This window comes from Ptychodera flava, chromosome 22, assembly GCF_041260155.1.
Source record: "Ptychodera flava strain L36383 chromosome 22, AS_Pfla_20210202, whole genome shotgun sequence".
Taxonomy (NCBI): domain Eukaryota; kingdom Metazoa; phylum Hemichordata; class Enteropneusta; family Ptychoderidae; genus Ptychodera; species Ptychodera flava.
Genome location: NC_091949.1, coordinates 14,304,260 through 14,330,502, shown reverse-complemented (window position 1 = coordinate 14,330,502; position 26,243 = coordinate 14,304,260). Strand labels below are relative to the sequence as shown.

At 42.5% G+C, this 26,243-nt stretch overlaps 1 protein-coding gene across 4 annotated transcripts in view; it reads left to right on the top strand.

Annotated features, from left to right (window-relative positions):
- LOC139122751 (A disintegrin and metalloproteinase with thrombospondin motifs 3-like) overlaps positions 1-26,243 on the top strand; it is a 50,942-nt gene that overhangs the window by 4,741 nt on the left and 19,958 nt on the right. For 2 of the 4 annotated variants that reach the window (XM_070688436.1, XM_070688435.1), the window contains exons 2-4: positions 7,988-8,296; positions 8,776-8,821; positions 10,300-10,697. In XM_070688436.1, coding sequence (XP_070544537.1) covers positions 8,234-8,296; positions 8,776-8,821; positions 10,300-10,697 — 507 coding nt within the window. In that variant the 5' untranslated portion in view covers positions 7,988-8,233. Of the gene's footprint in view, positions 1-367; positions 523-5,299; positions 5,399-7,987; positions 8,297-8,775; positions 8,822-10,299; positions 10,698-26,243 lie in introns of those variants that run through there. The other 2 variants (XM_070688437.1, XM_070688438.1) reach the window with 2 other exon arrangements.

Here is a 26,243-nt window from a genome sequence, read left to right as displayed (position 1 = left end):
AACTGACGGATGTCCATTGTTGAGTGGGAAGGAATCGTCAATATCTCGCCAGTGAAGCGCACAGTTTCGGTCAAGGAATCGTATACGCTGGGAAAAGGAGGCATTTTTTTCGCACTTGTTTTGACAGCAGTGAACCCTGGACAAAGGGTCACAGGTGATAAATCTAACATGATATGTGACAACAGGTTTCTACCATGCCTGCTTCATTTGGCCGGTTTGCTTTCTGGCCAGGCACTGCAAGTCAAGGTTATCACCAAGATTACGTTTCCATCACCATCTGTTGTTTGTTGAGGACTCCAGTGAGAAATATGTGGTATACCACTGACAGTTTGACCCAGACAGGACACGCGGAGAGCGAGCACAACTCACAGGCCAAGACGATTGCGAGTCTCCACTACCGATGTTGTTGGTAATCATCCCGACTTGTTTTTCGTTTTGCTGTCGAAAAACTTTGCAGTTCCCTGAAGACTTGACGGCCGCGGATGGGAGAACTGAGATCAAAAGGCGACCTGAGGGTGTCTGGTATGTGTCAAGCCATCGTTATATCACGATTTAAACACATTCTGACACATTAACCTGTCCACTGGGGCGGTTTGTATCAACGCCGAAGACCAACGGAATACTCGAAGTCGACCTCAGCCTGGGTTGAAATGTTCAGTTCAGCCAGAAAGATTACACTACCGGTATAATGATTACACTACACGGTCACCCAAGGTTAAACCTCAACAATTCATTATCCATAACATCACGGCTGTGTTGATCGTAAAAGTGACAGCAATTTGCACCGTTATTGGTGGCTCTACAGCCACCTAAACATCCACTCCCAAAAAAAGAATCTTGCGACCCTGCCAACGACTTGAGTAAATTGAGTATCATGTTTTCACCTTTCTGTGCTGTCAGCTTTCTCTGTCGCAAATCACGTCTGGACGCAACTCGCTCTGCACAAAACAAAGTGAAGGGGAAAAAACAACTTCACGTTGTACACCAAATATTATACTTCGGATGGCGCTCTAACTCATTGCTTCATGGGCTTATATCGGCGGAATCGTCGAAAAGGGAGCCCAACAAACGGTACCGTGCCTGTCTTTTGTGAGCGACGGTCAATTTAGGCAAAAGCCGCGGGTTATATCGGTGTTTTATTGGGAGAATCTGCAAGATTTCCTTTATAAGGACGGTGTTTATTTGAAGAACGCATGACCAAAGGATCTTGAGTGTAAATACAGAGTAAATACATCGAGTGCAAGAGCGATACTTAACAATTGTCCTAGCATTATAAACCGTTTTCAAAAGCACTCCACGCGGGGTATTGTTGCCAAAAAGATGAGTCATAGATTAAGCCTCGAATCGGATTCGAGTAGGAGAAAATTTATCGTAGGTGGTCACTTCACGAACCGACGAGAGATGTAGGCCGTTTCGCTGCAGTGTGTACAATATCAACTAACGGTTGTTAGACATTACGTGATTTGACAGAAAATCCAAAAGAAAACACTTGGGGGTTTGTAAAGACTACCTTAAACACCGCCAACGCTGTCTGATGCCGTTTCAACTTCAATTAAAGGCTCTCCGCCAACAGCCTACGTTCACCTCCCACCAGCATGTTCACACTCATAAGAAAACCCTCCCCTGCCTTCGCACGGTCCGCTCCGGCGATATTTCACGGGAACAAATGAAGGCAAGACCGAGACATTCCAATACGTGTGCGTAATATTTTTCGCGGAGCCATAGAATTCATTGAATTATAACAATCGCCTGCCCAGTGTATTAAACTCGCTAACAGCCCAAATTTGGAACTTCTCCAAGTATTCTGTCGATACACAGCGACCTCGCCCTACCTTTTCGGAAGCCATGCCATGTATTACATGCTGGACAAACTGAACGGTCAAAACAAGCTTAAGAGTGATTTGTTATTTTGTTTTACAAAACTCTTGACATCTAACGGGCCAGTTTTATTGAGCCCCGCATAGTTTATCAGAGCAGACTCCGATGTTAAACAGAGCACCTATCATTGAGATATAATGACAATTGCTTCTGGACTAACGAGACAGACAAGATTTCATAATATGATATTTTGATATCACATTTTTTATATCCTCCTCTTCAGCGAGGGCAAAATAACACACTCTACGCATGCGCAAAATACGACACAACTATATATAACAAATGCAATATAGATCCGCTCTCTCTAAATGCAACCATTCACCGAACCCCATTTGTCAAAAGCATTGACACATTTCGTCTTGAGTAATTTGGACAATGATCGTTTCCAATCTGTGTTCACATTTATAAGTTCTCGTGTACACTACATCATGCCGTGTGAAAATCACCAAACCGTAAAGAGAGAAATTCTAAATCGTTTCTTGTATTAAAAATAATGAATGAATGGTTTCTTTTAAAGGATGAGTAACCGAGGAACATTGTTGTTGATCTTCAGTCTGTGGTCGCCTTTTGGTGAACAGTAACAAACAGACTCAAAGTTTTCCCGAAATAAAGTTTGTACGTGTGTGATTTCTTGACATCGATCCGCAGAAACAATTGCAAAAATTAAGCAACACGATTGACCTAACCATTTCGGACAACCAGCACTTTGTTTAAGCCTAACATTATCTTTTAAAACAATATAATGTCGAATAAAATGTAATAAACTTGACATAATATCCTTTGTAGTACATGTATATGCAGCATCTATATTTCTAGCCAGTGAAAGTCTGGAGGGTGACGGTGCCAGTACTCGCGCTGTCCAAGCATGGCCAGCATGAGCGTCTCGCTGTACAGTACTATGGTCCAATGAACAAGATTATAACGGCGCTCACGACATCCCAGGGTTTTCCAGTGTTCCTGAAAAAAAGGCGGTTGTATCCTATCCTTCATCAACTCAGTCAATCAACAATGAACTCTGGTAGCAACAGCTGTTGGCAGCCATCAAGAGATGGATATGCGGAGCGCCAGCGTGATGTCACGTAGCCACCTTTCCTAATTCCCGTCTCATTTTCAAGCCTCCGATGGTGACATCCACTTCGCAATGGTAGGAAATTCTCGAAAGTCGGAACAAGAGGTTGCGTGTACCAACTTTCCGAATCGCAGCCGTCGCCTCCGACGTCTGTTTACACTTTTGGCCGTATAGGATATGCACCTGCGAATGTCTGCGCTACCTTAAGAATAATAGATACTATCTCTACAAAGACTGGAAACCACTAGGCCAAGGCTGAGCTGTCGTGCAATAAGTAATTAATAGCATCTCAGGGGTATATTTATGTTTATTCACCACGAAAGGAACCGTTTGACAAGCAATGATTTCTAGACCCATCAGATTGATGTAGCCACGTTTTCTTCAAGAGTACCACATCTTTAGCCGGAACCAGAATGCCTTGTTTATGTTTTCTAAGGGACCCGGCGACGATACGAGACCCACGAGACAGTGACGGTTAAGATAGCACTCTACGCATGCGTCTCCTGAAAACCAGATCGAAACGAAAGGGACGGTCTTGTCAAGGTTATTTTATAGAGTAAAACCAGAACGAGGGCAATATTTATTACTACCGGGTTACCGTTATGCCTAAACAACGTACAAGTGTCAATAAAAACTAAATAAATACCCCTCTGTGTGTGTGTGTTCCTCACTACTTCCTACAAAAATGCATGTAGTTCGACCATTACCGGCAGACAATATCGTTACGCATGATTGAGCATCCAGTGTGCCAGATCTTTGACAGGAAAGTTGCCATTTACTTTAAAAGGAGGGGCAATGAGCTATATTTAATTTTTGATCGATTTTACATAATCCGCTGTTGTCTGATGTATATGATTGGTGAGATTTTAACAGCCAACTTTTCACATAGGGCATGTGGAATACTTAACCTCTTAAGCGGACGTTGGACTTGTTTGAGTGCCAGATAGATTAATTGATGTTGTTTTAGCAGAGATCATAGACTTTATTGATGTGTGTCTGTGAAACTCGTTCTTGTAAAGCTGAGAACCACGCACACTTTCATCCTCACACTATTTGTTCGAAAATGCCTTCTTAGGATTTTGCAAGTATTTTAACGCCTGTGTGTATAAATACCATTAAACAAACACGTTGGATGTGATGCACGACTAGTCAAGAATAAATTTGTCAGTTTTTGAGAGAACAAAATCATTTATTTTCCCTATATAGTTTATATTATCGGTTTAATATTTCGGTTGGGCCATACATTCTCATCCGTGCACTCACAGAATTACTGAAAAGTCCATGATTTTATTTCGGAGATGAGGTTAAGCCACGCCGGCCCGAACCCTGCACCCTCTATAAAACAAAGACGCTCAGACTCAGACATACGGCTGAAGGTTAAAGTATAATGAGCATCTGGGACAGATATTCGGACTCTCAAATTTTCACAATACTTTTCTAATTTACCGCTTGTGCGATCTAACTTTTAAGCTCAGGGAGCATGTAAACTTTTCTTATTTTTTGTAAAAAATCGAAAATTCAATTTTTCTCCGCAGAGTTAACACAACAATGGCGGCCAATTTTAATTAAAATATCGGTACTAATTTAAGGGTAATTTGTTTCCATAGTGCCCAAATTTGCACTGTGACCCCCATTTTTTATTCCTGATATTGAAACAGAGTGGTTGAAAGATCTTATGAGAAAAGCTTGAGCAACAACTTAAGTCTTTCAATTTCGAGGCGCATACTACCTTGAGCGAATGAAATATTTGACACGGTGACCTTTAGCCCAGGGTCGCAGGGTGAAAGAGGATGACAAGAACACTTGTCAACTCTATTATTGCGTAACTCTTCCTTGCGTTTAGTTTAGAGCTTATTGTCAGATAACTGTCTAGAAAAGAGATTTTGTTTTTTATCATTTCTTCCGATACAGCTAGAATTATAAGGAGCGGCCTTTGCAACGACAACTTGTCGTTTTTCTCAGTGGTAATGAATGCTTGGCTATCAGAAGATCCAATCATTAGAAAATGATGTACATTATCGAATTCATTGCACGCCTATATCAATCCGATTTGAAAAACGAATTGACCGCTTTCATCGGCTGCTAAATTATTCTGTTATGACCTTTGAGGTAACGAGGCAGTGGAAATAAATATAAAGACGAGGGAATAATTCATCGTTACCGACGATGATGGAAAGTAAACTTGAACTCACGATCTTTATCATTATAACTATGCGACATATACCACTGTGAATAATTAAATCATTTCCTTGACAGAGACTCGAATCAACCAATTTTAAAACAGTTACCGATCAAAAAAGACTTTGCAGATGCTGGCTCGTTTCTATATCCCGATTTTATCATTAATTCCAGATCTTACGGTCAGCATATGGATGAAGGCTATATCACTAAGAGGGCTTGTTTGACGGCTGTGAAAGAAATCTCTCTTTGACCTAGGCGCGACCTTCAAATGTAAGGACCAGACCGCCCCAGGGCAGTATGACTTAAACCTTAGTCATGGACAGCTAACAGCTGAGTTATTGCTGTGTAACAGGCACGTAGTGTAAGCGACTGTTGAATGATGGTTATGAAGGGCTGCTAAAACTATGACGTTTCTATGACGACAGCATCGTTTCACGGTGATGGGCATGTCGCACATTTTGTAACGATCTGGCCAATTGCTCGAGTCGAGAAACCCAAAGCGGAGAACCCTGATACTAGTGCAAACAGTGTTTGTTGTGTCGAGATCTCCGAACTCCCGAAATTGGCGTCGTTACAACATGGTAGACATCAAACTTTGCTCATCCTTCGATGGAATAGTCCAAAAATGAGATTAACTTCACACAAACAGCCTTAAATGACAGCATTCAAGCATGCAGATCACATAAAACAGGGCGAAAACTTCGTCGATCAAGGAGAAACTTCGAAATCGTAATCTTGATAACACTTTTAGGAGAAGCAGCCTATTTCGCTTTTCCAGTTCGACTAGTTTCATTCACTGAGCACAAATTTGATGTAGCTGTTTTCGGTCAAAGTTATTTAAAGAATACAACAGCGACACATTGGACGGGCAAAGCCCCAACTTCAATTTTATTCCGTAAACCACGGGAAAAAGAGTATCGTTTGGTGAGTCATCCCCTTGCTTTTTAACAAGGTTCTCAAACTTTACAGAAAGACAGACTTCCCAGTGGAACGTATATGACCCCGATGAACCCGCTTGGATATACAACAGTGAAATAAAATTGCGCCACAGGATGATTTGAGCTAAGTTTCGTCCACTTTATGAAAATTATGAAAATAAACATAATGGGTCTCATTATTGGGCTTGATTTTGTTCTTTGCCTTGTATATCCCACTGTGACAAGCCAGCTCTGTTTAAAATTACCTCCCACACATGTATGAGTAGAATCACTTTTGCTCTTTGTAAACCAAACTCGAGGTTGCGGCTGTTTTCAGCTGAAAGTTGCTTTCGGTTCAAAGTCGACACAACGTCCGTCGGCGAACCCTTGGCGCTGGACGACTGAAGCTGGCGTCAAAAATCCACTGCCGTCAGTTCAAGATGATATAAACAAGTTTCGTTTTTCAGCCTCTCTCACCAACATTAGTCGGGGTTGCGGGGGTTTGGGGGTGACTCATCCAAAACGGTCAGACCGGAAAAAAACTTCGTCTTCAGAAGTTAGAGATGCAAAGTGTGAGTGGATTTCTGAAGTAAAGGAGATCAATGAAGAGGAAGAGCTGTTTCTATGGAAACTGTTCTTGTTTTAGGATGGCACACCGTTAAGAGAGGGTGAAAGAAATACAAAGCGGAGGAGAAAACAGTTCACGTGATGAAACAATTTAAATGATGTGCTTTTGGGGGAAGAAGAGAGTGGGGTCGCTGAGTTCAATATTCTTATGCCCCGCCACAGCGATGACAGCCCCGTCCATTGACAATGTGCATGAACTGATCGCATGGAGGCGGATGCCGCCCAACTTCGATTTATAGACAGTATACCGTTCGTGCCAAAAGGGTTGTTGAAGTCAGAACCTTGTGTCGTTGCTGAAAGACCCGAAGGAACTGTTCGGTGAAACTAGTGGAAAGTCAGCGGAAAGCTGAAGGACACCCATACAGGAAACTTTGCGTAACGAACAAGTGGTACGACTCGACGGTTAACCGCTACGTAGAGAAACAAACAAACAAACAAATCACACCTTTGGGATAATAAATAAATAAACTAGTAATTACACAAGAGAAAGAGCACAACGCAAGCTTATTAGAATCTCTCATGTTTGTCGACTAACTTATATTGCTTTTTTCTAAAATCTGCGTTTGCTAGTATGTAGATGTATGGAGAGAGTCAGACAATATGTCAGCCAGGTAACGTAAACACACTGTTCGTTAACTGCTATGCGGTTAGTCCATGCGCTCCACACGTGTTTCTGGATGCCGGCTCTTTCTACCAGCTATTTAGCGAGACCTCGCCAATAGTTTTTGTTTTCATTTCGACATTTGCCCAATGTGTACACATTTATGAGAGAGTACAAGTCACCTGGTTTTCATCTCAGGCGTCTAATCAGCAGACATACGAGTTGACTTTTTCTAGTATTTGGTATTTGGAAATCATGCCGCACTGCAACACAAGAGCGTTTCTCTGTTTGTTTTGAGCCCCTTAAAACCGCGTAATTATCGCCTCTCATTTCTTATCTATGCCTACACACGAAATGCTTCATGCCGGTTCCAGTCAGTAGGGCCATGGACTGAAAAAGGAACGACGAGCGAGAGCCCCGCCCCCATTTTGCTCTCACCCAGTCGGGTCCCGCCCATGTATGTATATCACTCCTCTAGCCCCGCCTCAGCATAAATAATCTCGTTTTATTAATCATACAGTAAGAGAGTGGACCGAAGGGCATGACGTCACTTCAAACAAACGAGCTGGTGTGGGCCCCAACACATTAATACCGCCACAAGGTTTACTGGCTCAGTCATGTACACTTTGGTCTCAGCTTCGGCTCACTGAACGCTGGAATTGAATCGCCTAAGCTTTTACCCTTATCCGTTTATTTTGTAAACCTGATCCACAGGGTCCGTGCAAGCTGACAGGGGAAATAGCAACGGGTTTCTGGCTCACTGTACCAACGGCAGCCCAGCTGAGGAGATTGATATTGCACTTGCTTCGGGTCCGACTTTCCAGTGGCACACACCGTCGGCAGCGCAGGACGATTGAACCAGCTGACTACGAGACTGTTTCCAGCACGCCGCTTCTTCGTTTTATTCTCAGGAGACTTTAAAATTGTGTGGACTACTACGTGCAAAGAAACTTTATTAAGATGAAGGTGGATCTTTCTCTCTTCATTGTAATCACTGCCTTTCTTTCGGTGGCTGCTCCACAGGTTAGTTTCCCTTCGTTTGTGATAGTGTGTATGTGTATTCGAGTTGTATGTATGTTTAAAAGGACTTCTACTTAAGCAGCGTGCAAAGAGCAGAGCCCCCGTGGCTGTGACAGCGGAAAACAATGCTGTGCAAACAGTCATTCAGGCGACTCTTGCTGACCGACTCTGCAAAGCAGTGTGTCTGGAGAAAACACCGGCCTGCCACGTAGGAAACGCTGTAGAAAACTTTCCGAGGGTCGTGAAGAAAGTGTGCATAATTCATGAAAGTCTGAAATGCACTTGACACGCTGTTAACTAGCTGCGCTATCGTGGAACATACCAAATCAGTTGGAAAGACACAATGACGCTTTCATTTATTTATACCGATTCAATATACACAAACTCGTTTGACGCTCAGTGAGTGTGCAAAGGGCATCGCTAACAAGCTTGTGTGTGTGTTTCTTTTTTTCCTATCTCTCTCATTCTCCGCTTTTTGGCAGGTCCATGGAGGTGTGGTTCCCAATAGGCTTCACGCTCCGGGTATAGGTAAGCAAAAACTCAAACCAACCATCTTCCAAATTGACGGTCATAACTAAACGCTGCTGTTCAATTTCATCAAAGCAGCTATCTTCTCTACCCACTCGAGCCGTTATAATTACTTTTGGCTGATAAACAACCTTTTCCTCAGCACCCTTTCGAAAAAAGTCAACTTAAAATATGGTTGTCAGTGCGGAACTTGAACCATCAATCAGTCCAACCCCCACTTAGGTCATTATCGGGGTTGATTGCCGGTGAAATGCCGCCCGACTATTGGTTCTCCCATTCAAGCAATACAGTAGAGGGGTGAATCGTTTCTAGTACACCTACCACAGCTTACTCCAGTTACCATCCACGTCTTTGTAAACCATTAATATGAGTGTAATTTATAGCTCTTCTCACTGTTATGTTGCTTGTACGTGCCTACACACAAATTCCCTTCACTGTTGAAGTTTATTCTTTTAAAATACTACGTATGTACATACCCGAGCTTCCGCGCGTGATCTTTTATGCGGAGCTATTACGTTCCGGGTTTTGCAAGGCTAGCCTTTCAGGGTACCATTGTACGTGTACGGCGGCAAGCAGGGAGTCGCAGGGAAAATTGCAACATACAAGACTATCATTGTGGACAGCTAGACGGTGGGGTCCTGCCTTGATTTCAGCGATGAATGCATGAGTGATTGTACTATATACTGGTATATGAGCTCCCCTTAGGCAGCCATCCACTCAAGTGTACAGACTGCAACTTGCTACCATCATTATGAAAAAAAAACCTCCAATCTTAGATACTGCTCCTTGTTTCGCCTTCAGATGCACGGCTACCGTTCCGGCGTGACTCTAGGCACACATTAATTAGTAACCTTCTTGGCTAGGCCAAGACAAACTTTTCCACTCACGTGACGTTGAAGGACCTTCCCAGACAAAACCTTCACAGATCTAAATTCGTCTCGTATTGTGCATGGAATCACTTTAGAGTGCAGTTAAAGAGCTTTCCATATATACTCGGATGAAAAAGGAGTTTCTTGTATTTCAAGTCCTTCCGTTTTGTGGCCGGATTTGTAAGTGGTTCTTCATTGTAATCGCTGCCGCAATGTCCACTCAATTTGGCAGCCAGAAAAAAAAACGCTGAGTGTAAAACCGTGCAAGCACGACCAAAGTTAGGCATAGAAAATCCAATCCTTACTATGGGAAATTCTTTCTGCGACCATTTCGAGAGAAAAAAAAAGTTATGTAGCTTTCCCGCCAAATTGGAGAACTTTTTCATCAATCACGCCAGGTATCGCCTTACTGTACTCTACAAAGTGGTTGACTCTCATGATTCTGTACATGGAGTGTAATGTCATTTTGTCTTTAATGAGCGCTTTCCAGTGAAGAACTCGTAGCATCATTGAATTCTGAGCAGATCTCTCGTCCGATCTGAAGGAGCGCGCTTCGCTTTTTCTTCCCTGATAGGTCAATGTATTTTTTCTCTCCCCCCGTTGAATTAGATCATTTCTCCAGCAAGTTGTCGGACTTTGAAGTCACCGTGCCCTACCTCTCGACGCCTGATGGAGGCTTTATCTCGCACCGGCTTGCAGTCCGAGAGGCCACAAGAGACGACGGCATACCTTCCAAGTCCGAGAGTGGCGCTCGCAGCCGTCGAAGTCCGCTCGAGGGCGAGGCTGACAAAGACTCTTTACATTTCTCCGTTAACGCCTTCGGGTCAGAGTTCACGCTCAATGTGCATCGGAACAGCCACCTGCTTGCACCACAAGCTAAAATCGAATGGACGACCGTTGATGGAGATTTTGCAAAAGAAGAAAATATTGACAAGGACTGTTTTTACATAGGGGATGTGATGGGCACCCCCGGGTCATCCGTTGCCATTAGCAACTGCAATGGACTGGTAAGTTCTCAATTTTATGCAAGCACTTTGAAACTCACACTAAATCAGATGGGGGAAAGTGTACAGTATGGGCTCCTTGGCATCGAAGGAGTCCATATATCTAAAATGAGCCCTGAGCTTCAATTTTTTTGCACGCAACGTGGATTAAGATGCAATTCCGCGGTGTTCAGATAACACTTGGCGCGAGCACGCAACGAGCGATTTTGTGATCGCGGATAGCTCATCGTCATGTGACCTGGTTTGCCTGTCGGTACAGAGCAGATAGTGACATGTTGGCCAAACAGTTATATGGAGTCTAGACGATCTGAGACGCTTTCGGTGTTCATGTGCACTCAACTCGAACAAAGAACAGCCATGCTCCACTGCCAAACTGTCGCTGTTACCCCCCGCACGAATCCCCACCGCCCGCGGTATCGATTTTCTTCATGCGCTGGAGCCTCATCTCCCGGGCGCTACACAAGTGAGCGTGACAAGTAGACAATTCCGTGAGGGAAACCAATCACGGCTTTTGTAAAGTCTGTGCAGTAGACGGTCCAGTAACGCTAAGAGACTTTTTAAAGATATCTCACACCTTGTCGCCATCTATAGAAACGCGAACACGAAATTCCTCACCTAATACACCAAAACTCATTAAAAGGACACCATAACTGAAGGTGTTAGTGTACATACGAGAAAGAAAGGCTTTCTTTCTCGGCAGAATAGCATGAACGTTGCCGCCCGTAACAATATATCTCGCTATCAAGTTGTCGCTTTCGGCTACTACCGAACTACAAAGTACACCGATTCCGTCCTATTCTGCACGAAGACCATTAGAAATCGCCCCTAGCTCTTCCAACTATGGAGGGTAGCCCTTAATGAGATAATTAGCTCCAGTTAAAATTAATTGGTGTTATAACGATACAAACAAATTACAAAAGAGACTTTTGCGTGATAATGAAGTTCGATGTATTCCGTTACGTCTAAAAACAATAGTATCCAATAATAATTATCGCATCTGCTAAATATTCCACTTTTGATCGACTGTGCAGCAGCTACTGTAAATCTGGACACGAAGATTTCTAGAAGGTGAAAAGGGCGAAATTGGGATATTAGTAAAATTTGCCCATCCTTCTTCCCACCATAGTAGAGAAATGACTTCATATCCACGCAAAGGAGACTTTGTAAAAGTAAAAAAGTAACCCCGAGAGATGGTGTCAGTTTCACGGACAGCTCGGTTTGTGTAGATTTGTAGTGATGGGGTAAGATAAATATGCAGGAGTACGCTCATAGTTTTGTCGTGCTCGTCAATTGGGCGATGATTCGCCATATAGGCACACGCGTTACTTCTTTCTCTTTGGATGGGGGTGCTAATGGAGTGACCAGAAATGAACTTTGAGGTACAGCGAAGTCGACTTATACATGTGAGGGATATCGCAAGCAGGTCGTACCGAGTGGGATTTTTCCCACAGTATCGGAAAGCAATACCACCAAAACAATCCCAGAAAAGAGTCTGACGGAATATCACGCTGAATGCAAGCGTGTACACAAAAGTTAGCGAATCTATACAACCACTGATTAGTGTTATGTCGACAGGTTACACAACCACTGTCGGCCGCTGTGTACTTCTGTTTAGGTTGCGTAACCTGACAAAACATTCATTTGAAAAAAAATTAAACAAAAAGTCTCAGTGAATCTTAACTGCGTGGTGACGTATGTTCACTGCTAATTATAGCTTGTCACAAAATCACCTTCGTCGGAGAAAATCTACGAGTACAGATTCAATGTTGCCTACCCTGCAACGCGTTTTAGCACGCAGCTGACTTCGCTCTCTCTACTCGGCTCTTGGGTTCAGGCAGAAATTCACGCATGCGCACTGATTTAAAGCGAACACATTCACTTTCGGTCAATACCTATCGTAGTTTCATAGCCAAGTAATGAACCATTGCCAAGTTTTAGGGCCATGAAATTGCCTTGTCGAAGGTAACACGAGAGAAAATTGACAAGAAATTGTGGAATTAAACTTTTTATCGAAGTATGCGACGATGCGAGTTTGTTCTACCGTCGGTTTTCCGATAAATGTGACAGAATAGTTGTCAAAGGACGGAAACGACGACCAGAGGTTGTTCAATAATTTGTGCAAACCCTTAAACAAATAAGTAAATAAGGCAACACACATGTCTATCGAATTTGACTGAACAAGGTCTGGTACAGAGGAAATTGACGAAAATAATGGCAGCTGCATTGTTTCATCTGTGTTTGATATCATATTACTATGTTATTACGACAGCAAAAAAGATTCCCATTTCGAAGGCCGGAAATGATGACGTTAATGCGATGTTTGTTGTTAATTTTGTCCTTATGCTCTCGATATTGGATGAAAAATGACGTCAACGCTGGAGCCAGAAAATCGAAATATTATATCTTCTAACTCTTGCTCTCACTAGGGTTGTGAAAGAGTGAAGGTCGCGATCTTAAGGTCATCTAAGTTTGGTCTTGTATTTCATTATCGGTGATTAGTCGTGGACTAATTACCTGTAGACAGGTAACAAGTCGATAATTAAACTTGCATCAGCGTGTTTTCTTCATGATTTACGGATTTTGTACCTGTCAGAACTCAGAAAATTAATCTCAGTTTGAAAAATGATGACTTCTATTAGACTTGTGTCAATTTCGAGGGGAGTAGGTAGTGAGTGTCTTACTGCTGGGAAACAATGCCAGTATTTCAAGTACTGTCATTGACGACTGTACGTGAAAAATAACCAATTTTGAAATCCTAATAGCTTGATGTGTTTGCAGAGAGAGCGTGGGCACGAGAGCAATCTTGTTGCAACGTCACGCAGAGGGAGCGCAAACGAAAGGTCAGTAATATCATAAATATGTAGATTAACGTAAAAAGCCCGACAGTCTTTAAATCATCCTGCAACCCGTACTTTTTTTTTCAAGAACGCACGTCGCTAGCCTTCTCATTATCGAAGGGACAGTAGCTGTAACTTTCGCCGATATCGTCATTTCTTCGTTTGCTTTAAAACAGATGTATTTTTTCACAATTCTTCATAATGTGCGTCAGAATATTAGCCCTTCATACACAACGTGTACAATTCTACAACGGTAGGATTCTACCCCCCCCCCCCCGAATAAAATTATCAATGATACAATCTAAAATCATACATAATAAACACACTGCAGGCTATGTTGAAAAAGTGAACTTTATATATTGCGAGACGGTTTTGCGAGTAGGGCTAGAACAGTATTTGCAAAAACAAAAAAATATGTTGAAAGTTTCTGCTAAAGGATCCTTGAACAATAAAAGTATTTTCTCATCGACTATATCACTTCTTGCAAGCAAATACAGTCCTGTGATTTCACTATATATATCCTGCTTATGTGTGTACAGTTGCTGAGGGCAAGCCTTTAATACACGTTCTGAGAAAAGCATGCCGTTGGCGCTTTGGTCTGATGTTAGAGGACATGGAACGTACTCGAAGCCAGGGAGAGCGACTTGTTTTTCTTCTCTGAACTTTGGGAGAAAGTTTATTATTTACCTTATTCAGGCGATTGGCTCGGCTTCAAGTACGGTTTCTGTTTGTACCATGCACAGACCAAACTCATAACTTACGGAGGCTGACAGAACGGAAACGACTCTACAAAAATGACATTAAACGTTCGTAGGATCGGATTTCGGTGCAATTTCGTCACTGAAGGACCTTGTCCAGGCGCTTTTCGCCGACGGTGAATCACTCGAGTATTTTAAAAGGTACTGAACGAACGAGTTTATCCATATGGCGAGAAGGGATCTTTTCTTCACAGAAATTTCTGCCTTCGTTTTTTTTCTGTATACATTACGCTACAGAGTGGGAGGGGATGCCCTGGTCTGTATTCAAAACAACTATCAATTATCGCCCCCGCGGGCATCATTCGATCAGCATATCTGGTAGTAAGCGATGTGGTCCATTCATTATTCGCACTGCGCAAAATGTCGTCCTACGTCAGTACTGCCGTATCCGTAGTACGTCAAAAGTTGTCGGTTGTATCGCTGCAACAAACGCATCATCATTACAACTCGATAAATTCGGTTGATGTGTTGTCATTTTCTAAATCGTCGGGATCGATCATGATTGACATTTTCAACAAGAAAACTATTTTGAAACTATAGGTGACGATTAAATATCACCTTCAGGTTATATGATTAAATGTTTAGTTGGCGAATTTGACGGCTGTGCCTGGTTCATTTGGTGCGGAGAAAATTATTTTATGGTTCGATATAGCATCTTTGAAGGTTATTCATCAGTTCAGAACGCAGTTCAGTTGAGATGGTTGGTTGATTGATTGATTGATTGATTGATTGATTTGAATTGCGCCGAGGCAGAACTCGATCGCGCGCTTTGAAAATAGAGCGAGGGGAAAACTTGAGTGCGACAACACAATGAAAAAAACAAGCTATGAGCGCATTCATTTCACCCCACCAAGGCCATCGCATTCGGGAAGCTGAAACTATCGGTCAAGAACGCAGCTATCCCTTTCCAACCCTGCTATCGATGGGACAGCTTCCGTGGGAACTTTTTTCTCAAGAAAGAATAACGTTCTTGTATCGTGAGGTGATGTCTGCAACCAGTTATAGGGTATCGCAAAAGGTCAAACGGGACAGGAGCAAATGGTCCTCCCACGAGCGGCTGGAGCGGCTGATACGTACGGCCAGTCCAAATGGAGCCGTATCACTTTCTCAGGTCCGGGTGAAAAATCGCTTTTTACAATGGCCCGTAATAGTTCAGGTTTTAAGTCAATTAAGAAGTCATTATGTATGTTCCCATGGTAATGCGATCTCAACATCTGTTCCTGTCAGTGCGTATTCCGGACACTAACTCACAGAACGCGTGGAAACATGCAGGAAAATTGGGAGAATGGCATGAAATTTCAAAGTTATATTTCTATATTCCATCAGTCTCAGATCGGAGACTTGGTCCAAAGAATTGCGGTCGTTTATGACTATACTAGAAGATTACACGGTAGAACGTAATTCCCCTGAAGGGCATAAACTTGAAAAGGAAAGTTAACATGTAAATTGAGCTATAATAGCATTGGTCTATATTCACCATTTGTTTCGAACAGTAGTTTGATATACGGATCGCTGCTGAAATTCAAGTCAACTATTTAAAGAAACAGGACCCTGATCTTCTTCGGCCGGGAGAGAAAGAAAAAAGAGGACAGATCTATATTGTGCGCCACATTTTAAGCGGAGAAACCGAATATCGCCCGGGAAGGCAAAGTAACTCACGGATAGAAATACGACGAGTTATGCGAGAACCGAAGCGTGAACCTTCAGAGACACAAATTGAAGGTTCCCAGCCAATATTGACATTGGCGAGAAAGCCATAAGCGTAAATTATATGACGCTTGATAGGTTTGCGTTTGAAAGGTTAAGATATTTTGAGAAAATGTGTGATTTACTAACTTTTTTTACGGTAAGCGTTCATGATGGAAAAAGTCGCAATTCTAAAAGTGCTAATTTTAGAATGACTTGCATAAATTTCACGCTTGGAACGCTTCGCCCACTCTGCCTATTGATTGATTGTTAGTGCAAATGACATATCGTAGCGGGGAGGGGTATTTTCCCATAACCTCAACACCAAGGCCCCGTGTCTGCTCCCTCGGCCGTGTCGCCTTTCCACCCTGCCCTGTTTATCGGATTCTGTCGCCCAGGGACGCAACAAACTCCTCCCGATTAATGCAGTCCTCTCCGTAAATTTCAGGCGAGTCGGCATCTCTCAGGGACAGACGCGTCATCCCTTTCGCCACGGCTATTATTCACAGTGCGTGAGCCAATATGAAATCAGGCAGCCGCAGGAAAAAGCGGCTTCAGTATAGCCAGCCTAACAAACGACAATATTCTGCTCCTGTTTCTTCCCTTCCGCGAGAGCGCTTGCAATTGTCATGAGACCAACACCATTGATTGCTATTCACCCTGATTATCAACGCTATCAACTGTTACTCAGTTTTTGCTTTTGATTGGTAGTGAACCGCGACAATTGCGCTTTGTCGGTAATGACTCCAACCGACCTATCTGCATCCAGAAACAGACAAACTAAATAGGAGATTTTCATCCGTTAAAAAAAGTCAGTTCTACGATGGTGGCAGCATGATCCTAAGGAACAACTGGCGCTAATTAAAATCTCAATTAGTTAAAATCGGCATGTCTTCGCAGTTGTTAAAGTTATCTAATCGATTACAAGCGGTTATAAATTATATATGCTCCGATAGATGTACCACACACAAATCATGGAAATCCTTACAAAGAAATCTAAGCAGTAATCGGTATGGAAAAAACCGGCCAAAGCAGACTTAAAAAACGAAAACATGGTAAGCTCTTCTTGAGTAGACGAATCAAAGCTGGTGTGAACGGCGGTGTGTGTAGACTTTCTTGCTCGCCGATTAAATGTTAATCGTTTATGCATGCATTATGGGTGAAATTTTTCCACGCAGGATTGCGGTAAGAAGAATGTTAATGAATATGGACCACACGCGACTACTATCCCCGAATCCTCATTGTAGGCTCATGCGTTAGCAGCCAGCAATGGAGGTTGTGCTAAACCTTGAAAAGCGAGATCGGTCCCTGGTCTCCCAGTTACCACAGGACACTGTGACGTCACTGAGTCTTTCTCCACTGACTGTCACGTAGGTAGTTTTTCAGAGAAGGTTGTGTTGCGTTCCCGGTGACGCACGCTCGATTCGAAAAGCTATTGTAGCCATCGCCTCTAATCTCAGTGCACCAGTGAAAGATTAAAGTCGTTGTTTTTCATCGATCAAAAAAGGCTTTTTGATATTCATTGAAATCCTGTTCTTATTATGCGGAGTCAGCAGTTCTTCTGACCTCGGATCTATAGATGTTAACTTCTCATAAATTTTCAAATTTGATCGGATAAGTCGTTCCGGAGCATGAAAGTCACATTAATAAATGAATAACAACTCACGGTGTGATAGATTTTCGTGAGTGGACAATGTGTTAGAGCATGCAGGATGTTCAGAGCCACGTATTTCACAAATCCACGCAGATACGAGACAGGTTTTCACTTACGCGTTCGAGTGCACGTTTTCTTTTATTGAATGCCTTACTTCGACTTATTAGAAATCTATTTTAGGGCCGTCTTGAGAATGCATAACCCGCGAGACTGGCCTAGACTCTTGGAGTGCCCGTGGTTGGCATCGTAAAATACCATATTAGGAAGCGTGGTTGTTAGGATTTAATTGGTCATCGAGGACGCTGTCAGCTCGGTGGAAGAAAAAAATGAAAAATCTGTTCGAATCTACGGAGGAATTTCCCCCGGATTCTTGTGGTTTGAATATTATCACTGATTCAGTGTGGTCCGGGGGTAGCTGAGTCAGAGTCAATGCAATCTTGTATCCAATTCAGGACTTCAATAATGAACTACGAACGGAGTGGCTAAAATCTGATGTCGTAATTATGTTATATTGAAGGCATAAAAATAGAAAATAACTTCAGGCGTACTTCACGTACTCTGAAATGGCAACCGTCAACTAGGTCATAATTGCACGGGCTCTAATTTCAATCGTTTTGCAGCTGTCGTTAATAGCTTTTTTGTCATTTTTAATATTCATAAATATCAACAGACATGAAACAAAATGAGAGTCAGACATCTAAACCATGTAACAGGCTGCAAGACATATGCGCCGCTATTTTTGATCCTTCGTATATTTCCAGCGGAAAATGGAGGGGGAAGTGTCAAAATATTTGTATCTAAAAATTTGGCTGGAGAATGTCGACAGCGCTGAAAGGGTCAAAGTTCAGCCGTTAGTGGGAGATAGGTCATATTTTATCTGCCCAAGTATTTTGTTCTCGGGCTATTTGATCGTAGTTGCACAGTTCATTGCACGACAAGGCCTTCGTGTTGCGAGCAACTCTATGATGCACTGTCGAGAGGGTTCGCTCACTTCAGCTTTAAGTTCAACCTAAAACCCTGAATGGACCGACATTCCAGTCGGTAGTCTACGAAAACATAACCTCGCTGTGACCGAAAACGTCGGAGCAAATCTCACGGATGAAAAGAAAGCATGCCAAATGTTTTAATAGACGACACAGTATCACGGCGCGAAATGCAAGATACATACGAAAAAGACACCAAAAAACAACAGTTTTGATCTACATTTCCGGTTCAAGTTTATCATGAATGTCATTTGGGTCATCTGCCGACTTTGGAAAAATTCCTACAACTTGAAATAACTGATGAATGAGCTCTGCCGTGACGATGAGCTGATGCGAAGCGAGATAGCCTCATAGTTATTGGGTCAAAATGTGCCTAAGGGTCATTTCAATTACCAGGGCATGCGCCGACAATACATGACGTCAACAGCTCCCACACATCTGAAAGCTGTGCTAGTTTGCCCTCATGCGCTGGCGGTAATGGCAATGGCTCAGATTTTGGCGCGATAAATCGCGTTGCACGTCAACTGCATTCTTTCTTAGTACAGGGATTTTATTGGGGATTAATTTTCGTTTGTTTTGAGTTAGAATATTAATTATTTCTTTCCTGTCGGACTCTATGAAGGAGAGACAAGAATGACAGCCACTCTAAGAATTCATATTCTTAAGTTTCCTACCCTGGAAAGAATTCATTTTGTCGTGGTGACGTGGTGCGGCAAGAAAGGTTTGGGAGTTAACCTGAAATATGTTTTATAGTGTCGATAAGGCCGCGAGTTCTTAATCAACATGATTTAATAATTTTATGAGTGTCAGAGTCAGAGAAGTAAAGAGACAAGTTACAATGTTGAAATTATTTTGGTGAGGTATTATTTATAAAAAAGCAATCGAATCTATTTTTTGTACGAAGTATGTCTGGTCATCAGCGGCTTTCAGATCTCTGTCCTACTTCTGACGCAAAATGAATACTAGTACACTTTTTGTGACGTAATTTGTGGTGTCTACGTAAAGCACAAATTATGCCACTAATGCCCGAGGCGTCGTGCCCGTAAGCCGAGCTTTAATAGACATTTGACAAGCGACAACTCGACGTGTGCAAGTTCACGGAATAGCGCGGATGACTGAGATAACTTCTCTCGTGAAACAAAAATAACCAAAAAATAATACGGAGGAGATTGTGACATTGCATCAACAGATAAGTGATGGCACTGTTGATGCGCCAAGCTAGAGGCGGAAGTAATGTTAATGTAAAAACAACAGGGACAGGACCAAAGGTCGCAATATGAGGATTCAAAACGGAGCAGAAGCTCATATTTGTCATATTTTTTCAACATCACGCAGTCGATCATCGTGGGATATCATCTCGCGAGAAAGTTATTGATCAAATCAGTTGCTTATGAGGGCAAAATGGCAACAATTGACGTGGTGAAAGGACTCAACAGCTGTGAGTGAATATCGGACAGGTTACGGAAACATTATTCAAACCACATGGTGATGCCATTTGAAACCAGTTGATATTCAAACTATTTGCATATTTTCCAAGAAACACGGAGATGTGTTCTGGAAAGCGATGGAGACCCGGGAACAGCTGTAAGTGGGTAAAGTCGTGTTAGGGAAACCGGATCAGACCACATTTCGGTGTCAATTTTGCAAGAAGTACATAGATATTCAAACCATTTGCTCATTTTTTCAAGAAATACGGATGTATGATTCGAAAGAGGAAAGCTATCTTCAATCAAATGTGATTCGGTGTATAGTTGTCAACAGCCGAATATATCTCCGTCGCTAAGATTAGAGCGAATGCATAAGACTTGGGCGCGTTATTGTGGCTTACTGACTCGCTAAACTCCAACATTAATTTTGACATGGGTCATGGACATTGGTCTCCGATGGATGTAACTTTCGGGTATAACTTCATGCACAATAGACCCCGCTTGCCTAAATTAACACTGTGAATAAGAGTGGCTGTTATCTTATGTTCTAAATCGGCGCTGAAGGCGATCAGGTGATGCCTAAAAAAAACAAGATGGCATTTTCGGTATTCAAAATTGCTGCGATTTATCAAAATGAAACCGAACAGCTTTAGGAAATTGCGTGTCTTTAACTCGTGTAATAGGCCGAGCAAAAATTGTTTCAATTGTGCCCGACTGACATAACATTACCATTAGCTAAATCCGATCAAGTTCAATTCTTTTTCCGAGCAATAAGACCTGAGCGCACACGAGAGTGAGGCAGAAGTCTGCAGGAATTTCTAACATGGGAGAAAGGCTGACGCTCTTTAAGAACCAGAGAGAACCACTATCACTGCCGATGCAGCATGAAAATGTTACAATTGTACACATGTATACCAGAGGATAGCTGCTGTTGATATAAAACAACGCAAATATATTTACTGAATCGGGAGAGCAGGTTCAGTTACATCGACAGAAAATACCATAACATCATCTGTAACGCGTATAAAGTTTCATTAATTCTCCCCGGGAGGTTAAACCACAGATATACGTATATCAAGTCCCGGGGCATGCTGATTTAAGCATCTTTTTTTGCTGTGCGAAAGGCGATACGATACGCTTGGCGCTACCTAAAAATGAATCAGTGGGCAATATTTTTTCGCCAAATGGGCATAAATCCGCCAAATTATCACAAAATGACCTTCTTGAAGACATGTTTTGAAATATATCATAAGAGGGTGCCAAAATCGTGCGGCTTGTTCACTGCGTCTATATGAAGGGAAATTGACTGACGGAGTTTTGATATGCTAGTCGTGTTACACCATTTGAAGGGGTTTATTTTAAATGAGAGTTGACTTAAGACGATTAAAACATATGCTTCAGCAGCAAACGGCCGTTCCCATCCCTTCTCCCAAAATAACTTGAAGACATAAAACGTATTGCCCAAACACGCACTCGGCAAGGTTCCATTTTTAAAGCAACGGTTTATTCTTAGATAACCCCAAAACAATGTGATTGCTGTCGCTATAGTAACTAACGTCATCATGACTTTTTTTCCTAACTTTAGCATGATTGTATCCATGCGCCATAATCGCAGTATATTGTGAAAGAGTGATATGCGGGATGCTCCGTGTTGCTAGGCAACCGCTTGTTACTCACTGCCTCTTGCACTTTGTTTTTCTTCTAAGAATCACGCAAGACAGCCGTGTTCTCGAGGATGTAAATCTGGAGAAAATAGTGTTTATAATTGATGGAAATGTTTACTCTTTCAGGACAATAAAGTCATTCACCTCGGTGTTATCCAATTCCCGCAAGGAAAATAGATCATAAAAAAACTAACGTTGACTTGAGAAAACCATCTGGCGACGAATCGTGGGATAGTAGCCCGAACAGGAAACGTCGAAATGAATCTGACATCAATATACGTAAACCCCACTACCATAATCTCATTCTTTATGATTTGTCTCACAAGCATATATATTGCTAAAAATTCAAAAATAGAAATAATTGAGTTTTGTTGGCGCTAGGGAACTTCCTTGTGGTTCATACGGGAGTCGGAATGGTTTTTTCTCAAAACTGCCGGCGGAATTCAGTTAATAAGTTAAAATCACCATCAACCGCACACTAAAGAGTAATGGGCTTTTTTCCTATCCTAATATTTTAAGGAGGAAAAGTGCGAAGACGTTTATCGTTTCTTTGCTTTCCAAAACACAAAACGCTGTTTCGATGACCATTTTCGGCCTCGTGATGCCGCTGCAGTATTCAAGAATTCGGGTGTTGATAGAAAGACGAACACCCTACAACGCATGTGTTGGTGTGGTTGTGGTTGTTAGAAAATATTGGCATTTATTGTCTAGCTTCACTGCTAACTAGGTCCATCTTCCATCGTGATGTATATCTGAGTTCTCAGAGTTGATGAGGAAGGGGAGAAAATCGACCTGGCACAACGAGTGTCCACTATATACGTTACATAGCGAGATTGTTCTGCTAACTAGAAAAGTAAACGTAGATGGCCTTTTCTCTGGTAATTGCCCGAGCTTTGTGGTTGGGATTTGCTACCCGGGGGCTGTTTCTCCTCACGACTAAGGTAGAACATATCGGTTACACGCAAACCATTGTAGCAAGGAGAGATTCGCTGGAGATAACCAGCCCGGCCCAATGACATGGTGACGGAATCAGCAATTGAAATGGATCCGATTTTGTGAAAAAAAATGCTAATGAAATCGACCGGGAGCGAGCGTCTGATAGAGACATCGCCACGCACACCGGTTGTCGACTTTTGTTGCAGACTCAAAAACGCAAACTGGTCCGCGTCTGGCAGGGCAAAATCCCAAAACCAATAGTAGCCATGTTCTTTCCAATAATTCACGCCTCCCTCCAGCGTCACTAAATCGGGAAACTTTTGATAGCTCGCGGCAAAACGTAAACTTGCTCACGAGAAATGGTAATCTGACTGCTATTAGTTACATGCGTGAGTCGAATTCGACATGTCTGGCCGGCGACACAATTTTGTCTTGGAGAAAAAAGCCAGTGAAACTTCTCAGACAGAGAGAATAAAACAGCTAAACTAACTGTGCATTACTTGTAATACTTTTGACTTCGATCTAAAAGCCTGGGCTCTGATCTTACGATATGAGAACGCGTACTGTGTTCACAGTTACCGAATAGTCTCATCGGCGTCGAGAAAATAGAAAGTTTCAGAAAGATATCAATGTTTTAAAACAGAGGGAATATTCCCACATCATTTGTGTCGGTGACGTCACTCAGCAGTACCATCTTGATCGGCGTTTATTTGTGACTCTGCGAATTTCTACAAGTTCTCACGAGATGGCGAAGCTAGGCTTGGTCCGTGGCCTACAAATTGAAGTCAAGGCCCCTGCTACAGTAAATTCCCATAAAAACTGACAACTCCATTTTCTGTGATCGCATTTGCAGGAGTCGGTGTCACAGAAGAACCAATTTTCTGCATTCTCTGCACCGTCTCAAAGGACACAAGAAAGACAGCACTAATTTCTTATGTGCCTTCTGAAATCCTGAGTCGGCCTTGCTGCGTGAAGCATTAAATGTTTAGCCATGTTGTGGTTGCACATACAATCGCTTCATTGTCCGTGTCACATATAAATACCGCTACCTGTTCTAAATATTAAGACTAGCCCCTGAGGGCATAGTCCGTACCGTTTCTGCAGAGAAGACTTTTAAAGTGACTAGAATGGCAAGTTTCCTCCTGAGACGTTCATCTTGCCTGTTTAAACGATCCCGGTTGAACAAGCAGCCCCTGGTTTTAAGTGGGCTAGGTAAAAAAAGTTTCAACAAGAAAACACAATGCATAATTGCACAACAATACAGTGTCACGTAATGTCACCATGACCAAAGTCTTGAAGTGAGTTTGAAAGCGTAGGGAGGGGAGCCATGAGGCAAAAAGCTACTAATTTATTGAAGTTGTCTTACAGAAATGACATGTTTGCAGTCGATTATTGTTTTAGCCTCCAGTCGTCCTTACACAACTCCCCAAATGTGCCAAACCTTGTTAATAAGTGAACGCAAAGTATACACTGGTGTATGCTGGCTTCACGGGCCGTTGACAGTCTGCCTAATGTGAATGCATCGACTGTTAGCGCATAGCGGCATTTGTCTGCATGCTCTCTGATATACATTGTGATGAAGCATCGGTTTACCTCTCTCAACACCGGTCACCAGACATTGCATAACTGGGACACGCCAATAATCAGCCACTTAGCGAGAAACGTATAAACATGAAAGCACGAGTGGACACCAACTTCAGTTTATATTTTTGTTAGGTCTACAATCAGGGTTCTTATTTTCTCATCAGCGCCATATGCATCCTTATCGACCTCCCTTGATCCGGATCAACCGAGTAGGTACCCCTGTTATTTTAATTGTCTTATCTGGGGTCACGTTACGCACGACCTGTGTCTCACATCAAAATAATAAGCCGTTTTATACAACTCTAATGAAGAATTGATGAAAAATGAGATTCGCTTTCCCCCCGTGCAGTGACCTAGATCTGAGAACCCAACAGATGGATGGCGTACCCCCAAATGCATCAGCTGGCATTTTAACGAGCTGTTTCTCGCCATCAGCACCACTCTCTAGTACCCAAGACTGTTTATATGCCGTCCGCCTTGAACATTTCAGCGCGAACACACGGAACATGGTGACCCAATAAAGAGTAGCCGCCTTGTCCAGCTGTTCGGTGTATTCAGGCAGCTTATCATTGGCCGGTTGTATGGAGAGGAGCGTTGGTAATTGGTCTGGCTCCTTGGCAGAGCTGGCGGCCGCTTCAGGCTATGAGGAGGAGCACGCATGTGCACGTAGACCCCTTCCTCCACAGATTAAAAAGTCCGTCTGGCCAGAATTGTATGTTTACCGTCCCCAAAGTCCGTGACTTACTTACTGAAACATACTCTCAGGTTGCTTTGCTCGTTCGTTCCCCTCTGAAGCTCCGGCGATCGACACTTGATCCCCCACACGTCTGGTTTGCCCTGTACGCCTCAGGGACCCACACCGTTTTGAAATGCCGGCATGAGTGCTCCGTCAACGGCGCAACTTCCTTGCCTTCGGAATGCAGTAAATTTTCACAACGTACGAAATAGAGTACGTAAAATGGTATACAGTCATAAAGTTTTAACCTACGTCGGTTCGTAGCGATATCTTGCACATAGGCTGTGGTAGATGCCAGACATGTTGAAACGACTGTCAATATTTATAATTCTTAAACAAGAAACAACGACGCTCATGAAATGTTTGAAAGCTAAAATCCCCATGTTGAGCAAAAAGGTGATACCCATAGCGACCTTCTTCCGTCATCGTTTAATATACATTATGCTGAAACAATTAAAACATAGCAAAGAATACACGAAAGCGGACGAAATCGAATGTAAAATTAGGACACGAAATGAAATGCTGGTAAAGAGCCTACGAAATAAACGAATTGCAAAACTTGCAATACTCATTCTGTATCAGAAATTGTCCAATAGTTTTCACAATCTTTTCTGGTGTAGCAGGCTGCTATCATGCAGGTCCATTCCTATCAAATGTTATATATATTAGCCAGATAACTGGAGTCCACATAGTGTAATAATAGTGGCGTTAGCCTAACCCACTGATCTCACCGCTTGATGTTTGAAAATATGATTCCAATACATGTTTGGACTACCCGTATGATCTGTCATTTGAGATCCGGTGTTGGTAACTCTGCCATGATTTCAACAAACCCTCATGTTTGGACAATGAAACCTGATTTCATTATGGTATGTGCACCGTGTATTCGTGTTCATATAATGTGTATACATCTGCTTCAATCTGTGTCAGTACCGCGCATATAATCATCCACACGGTTAAATCACGTGCTGCGTACTCTGGATTAGAAGCGTGCTGTGCTGTTTCGCGGTGGTTCAAAATATTGATGTGAAAACTGCCAAAGCTTTGGATAGGGGAATTACTGGATATTGAACAAAATACAACACAGACACCAGTAGGTTTGGAGTAGGCGTGACGTCTTCTCGTACCAGGGATCTTTCCCGTAAAATAGACGTCCACGGATTTTAAGTAAGGAACATTTAGAAAACCGTCCCCTATTTCAAAAATCCTAAATGATCCATCGGATATAAAGAACAATCAAGATCAAAGTTATGAATATCAAGGGTTTAGCGACAAGGTTGAATT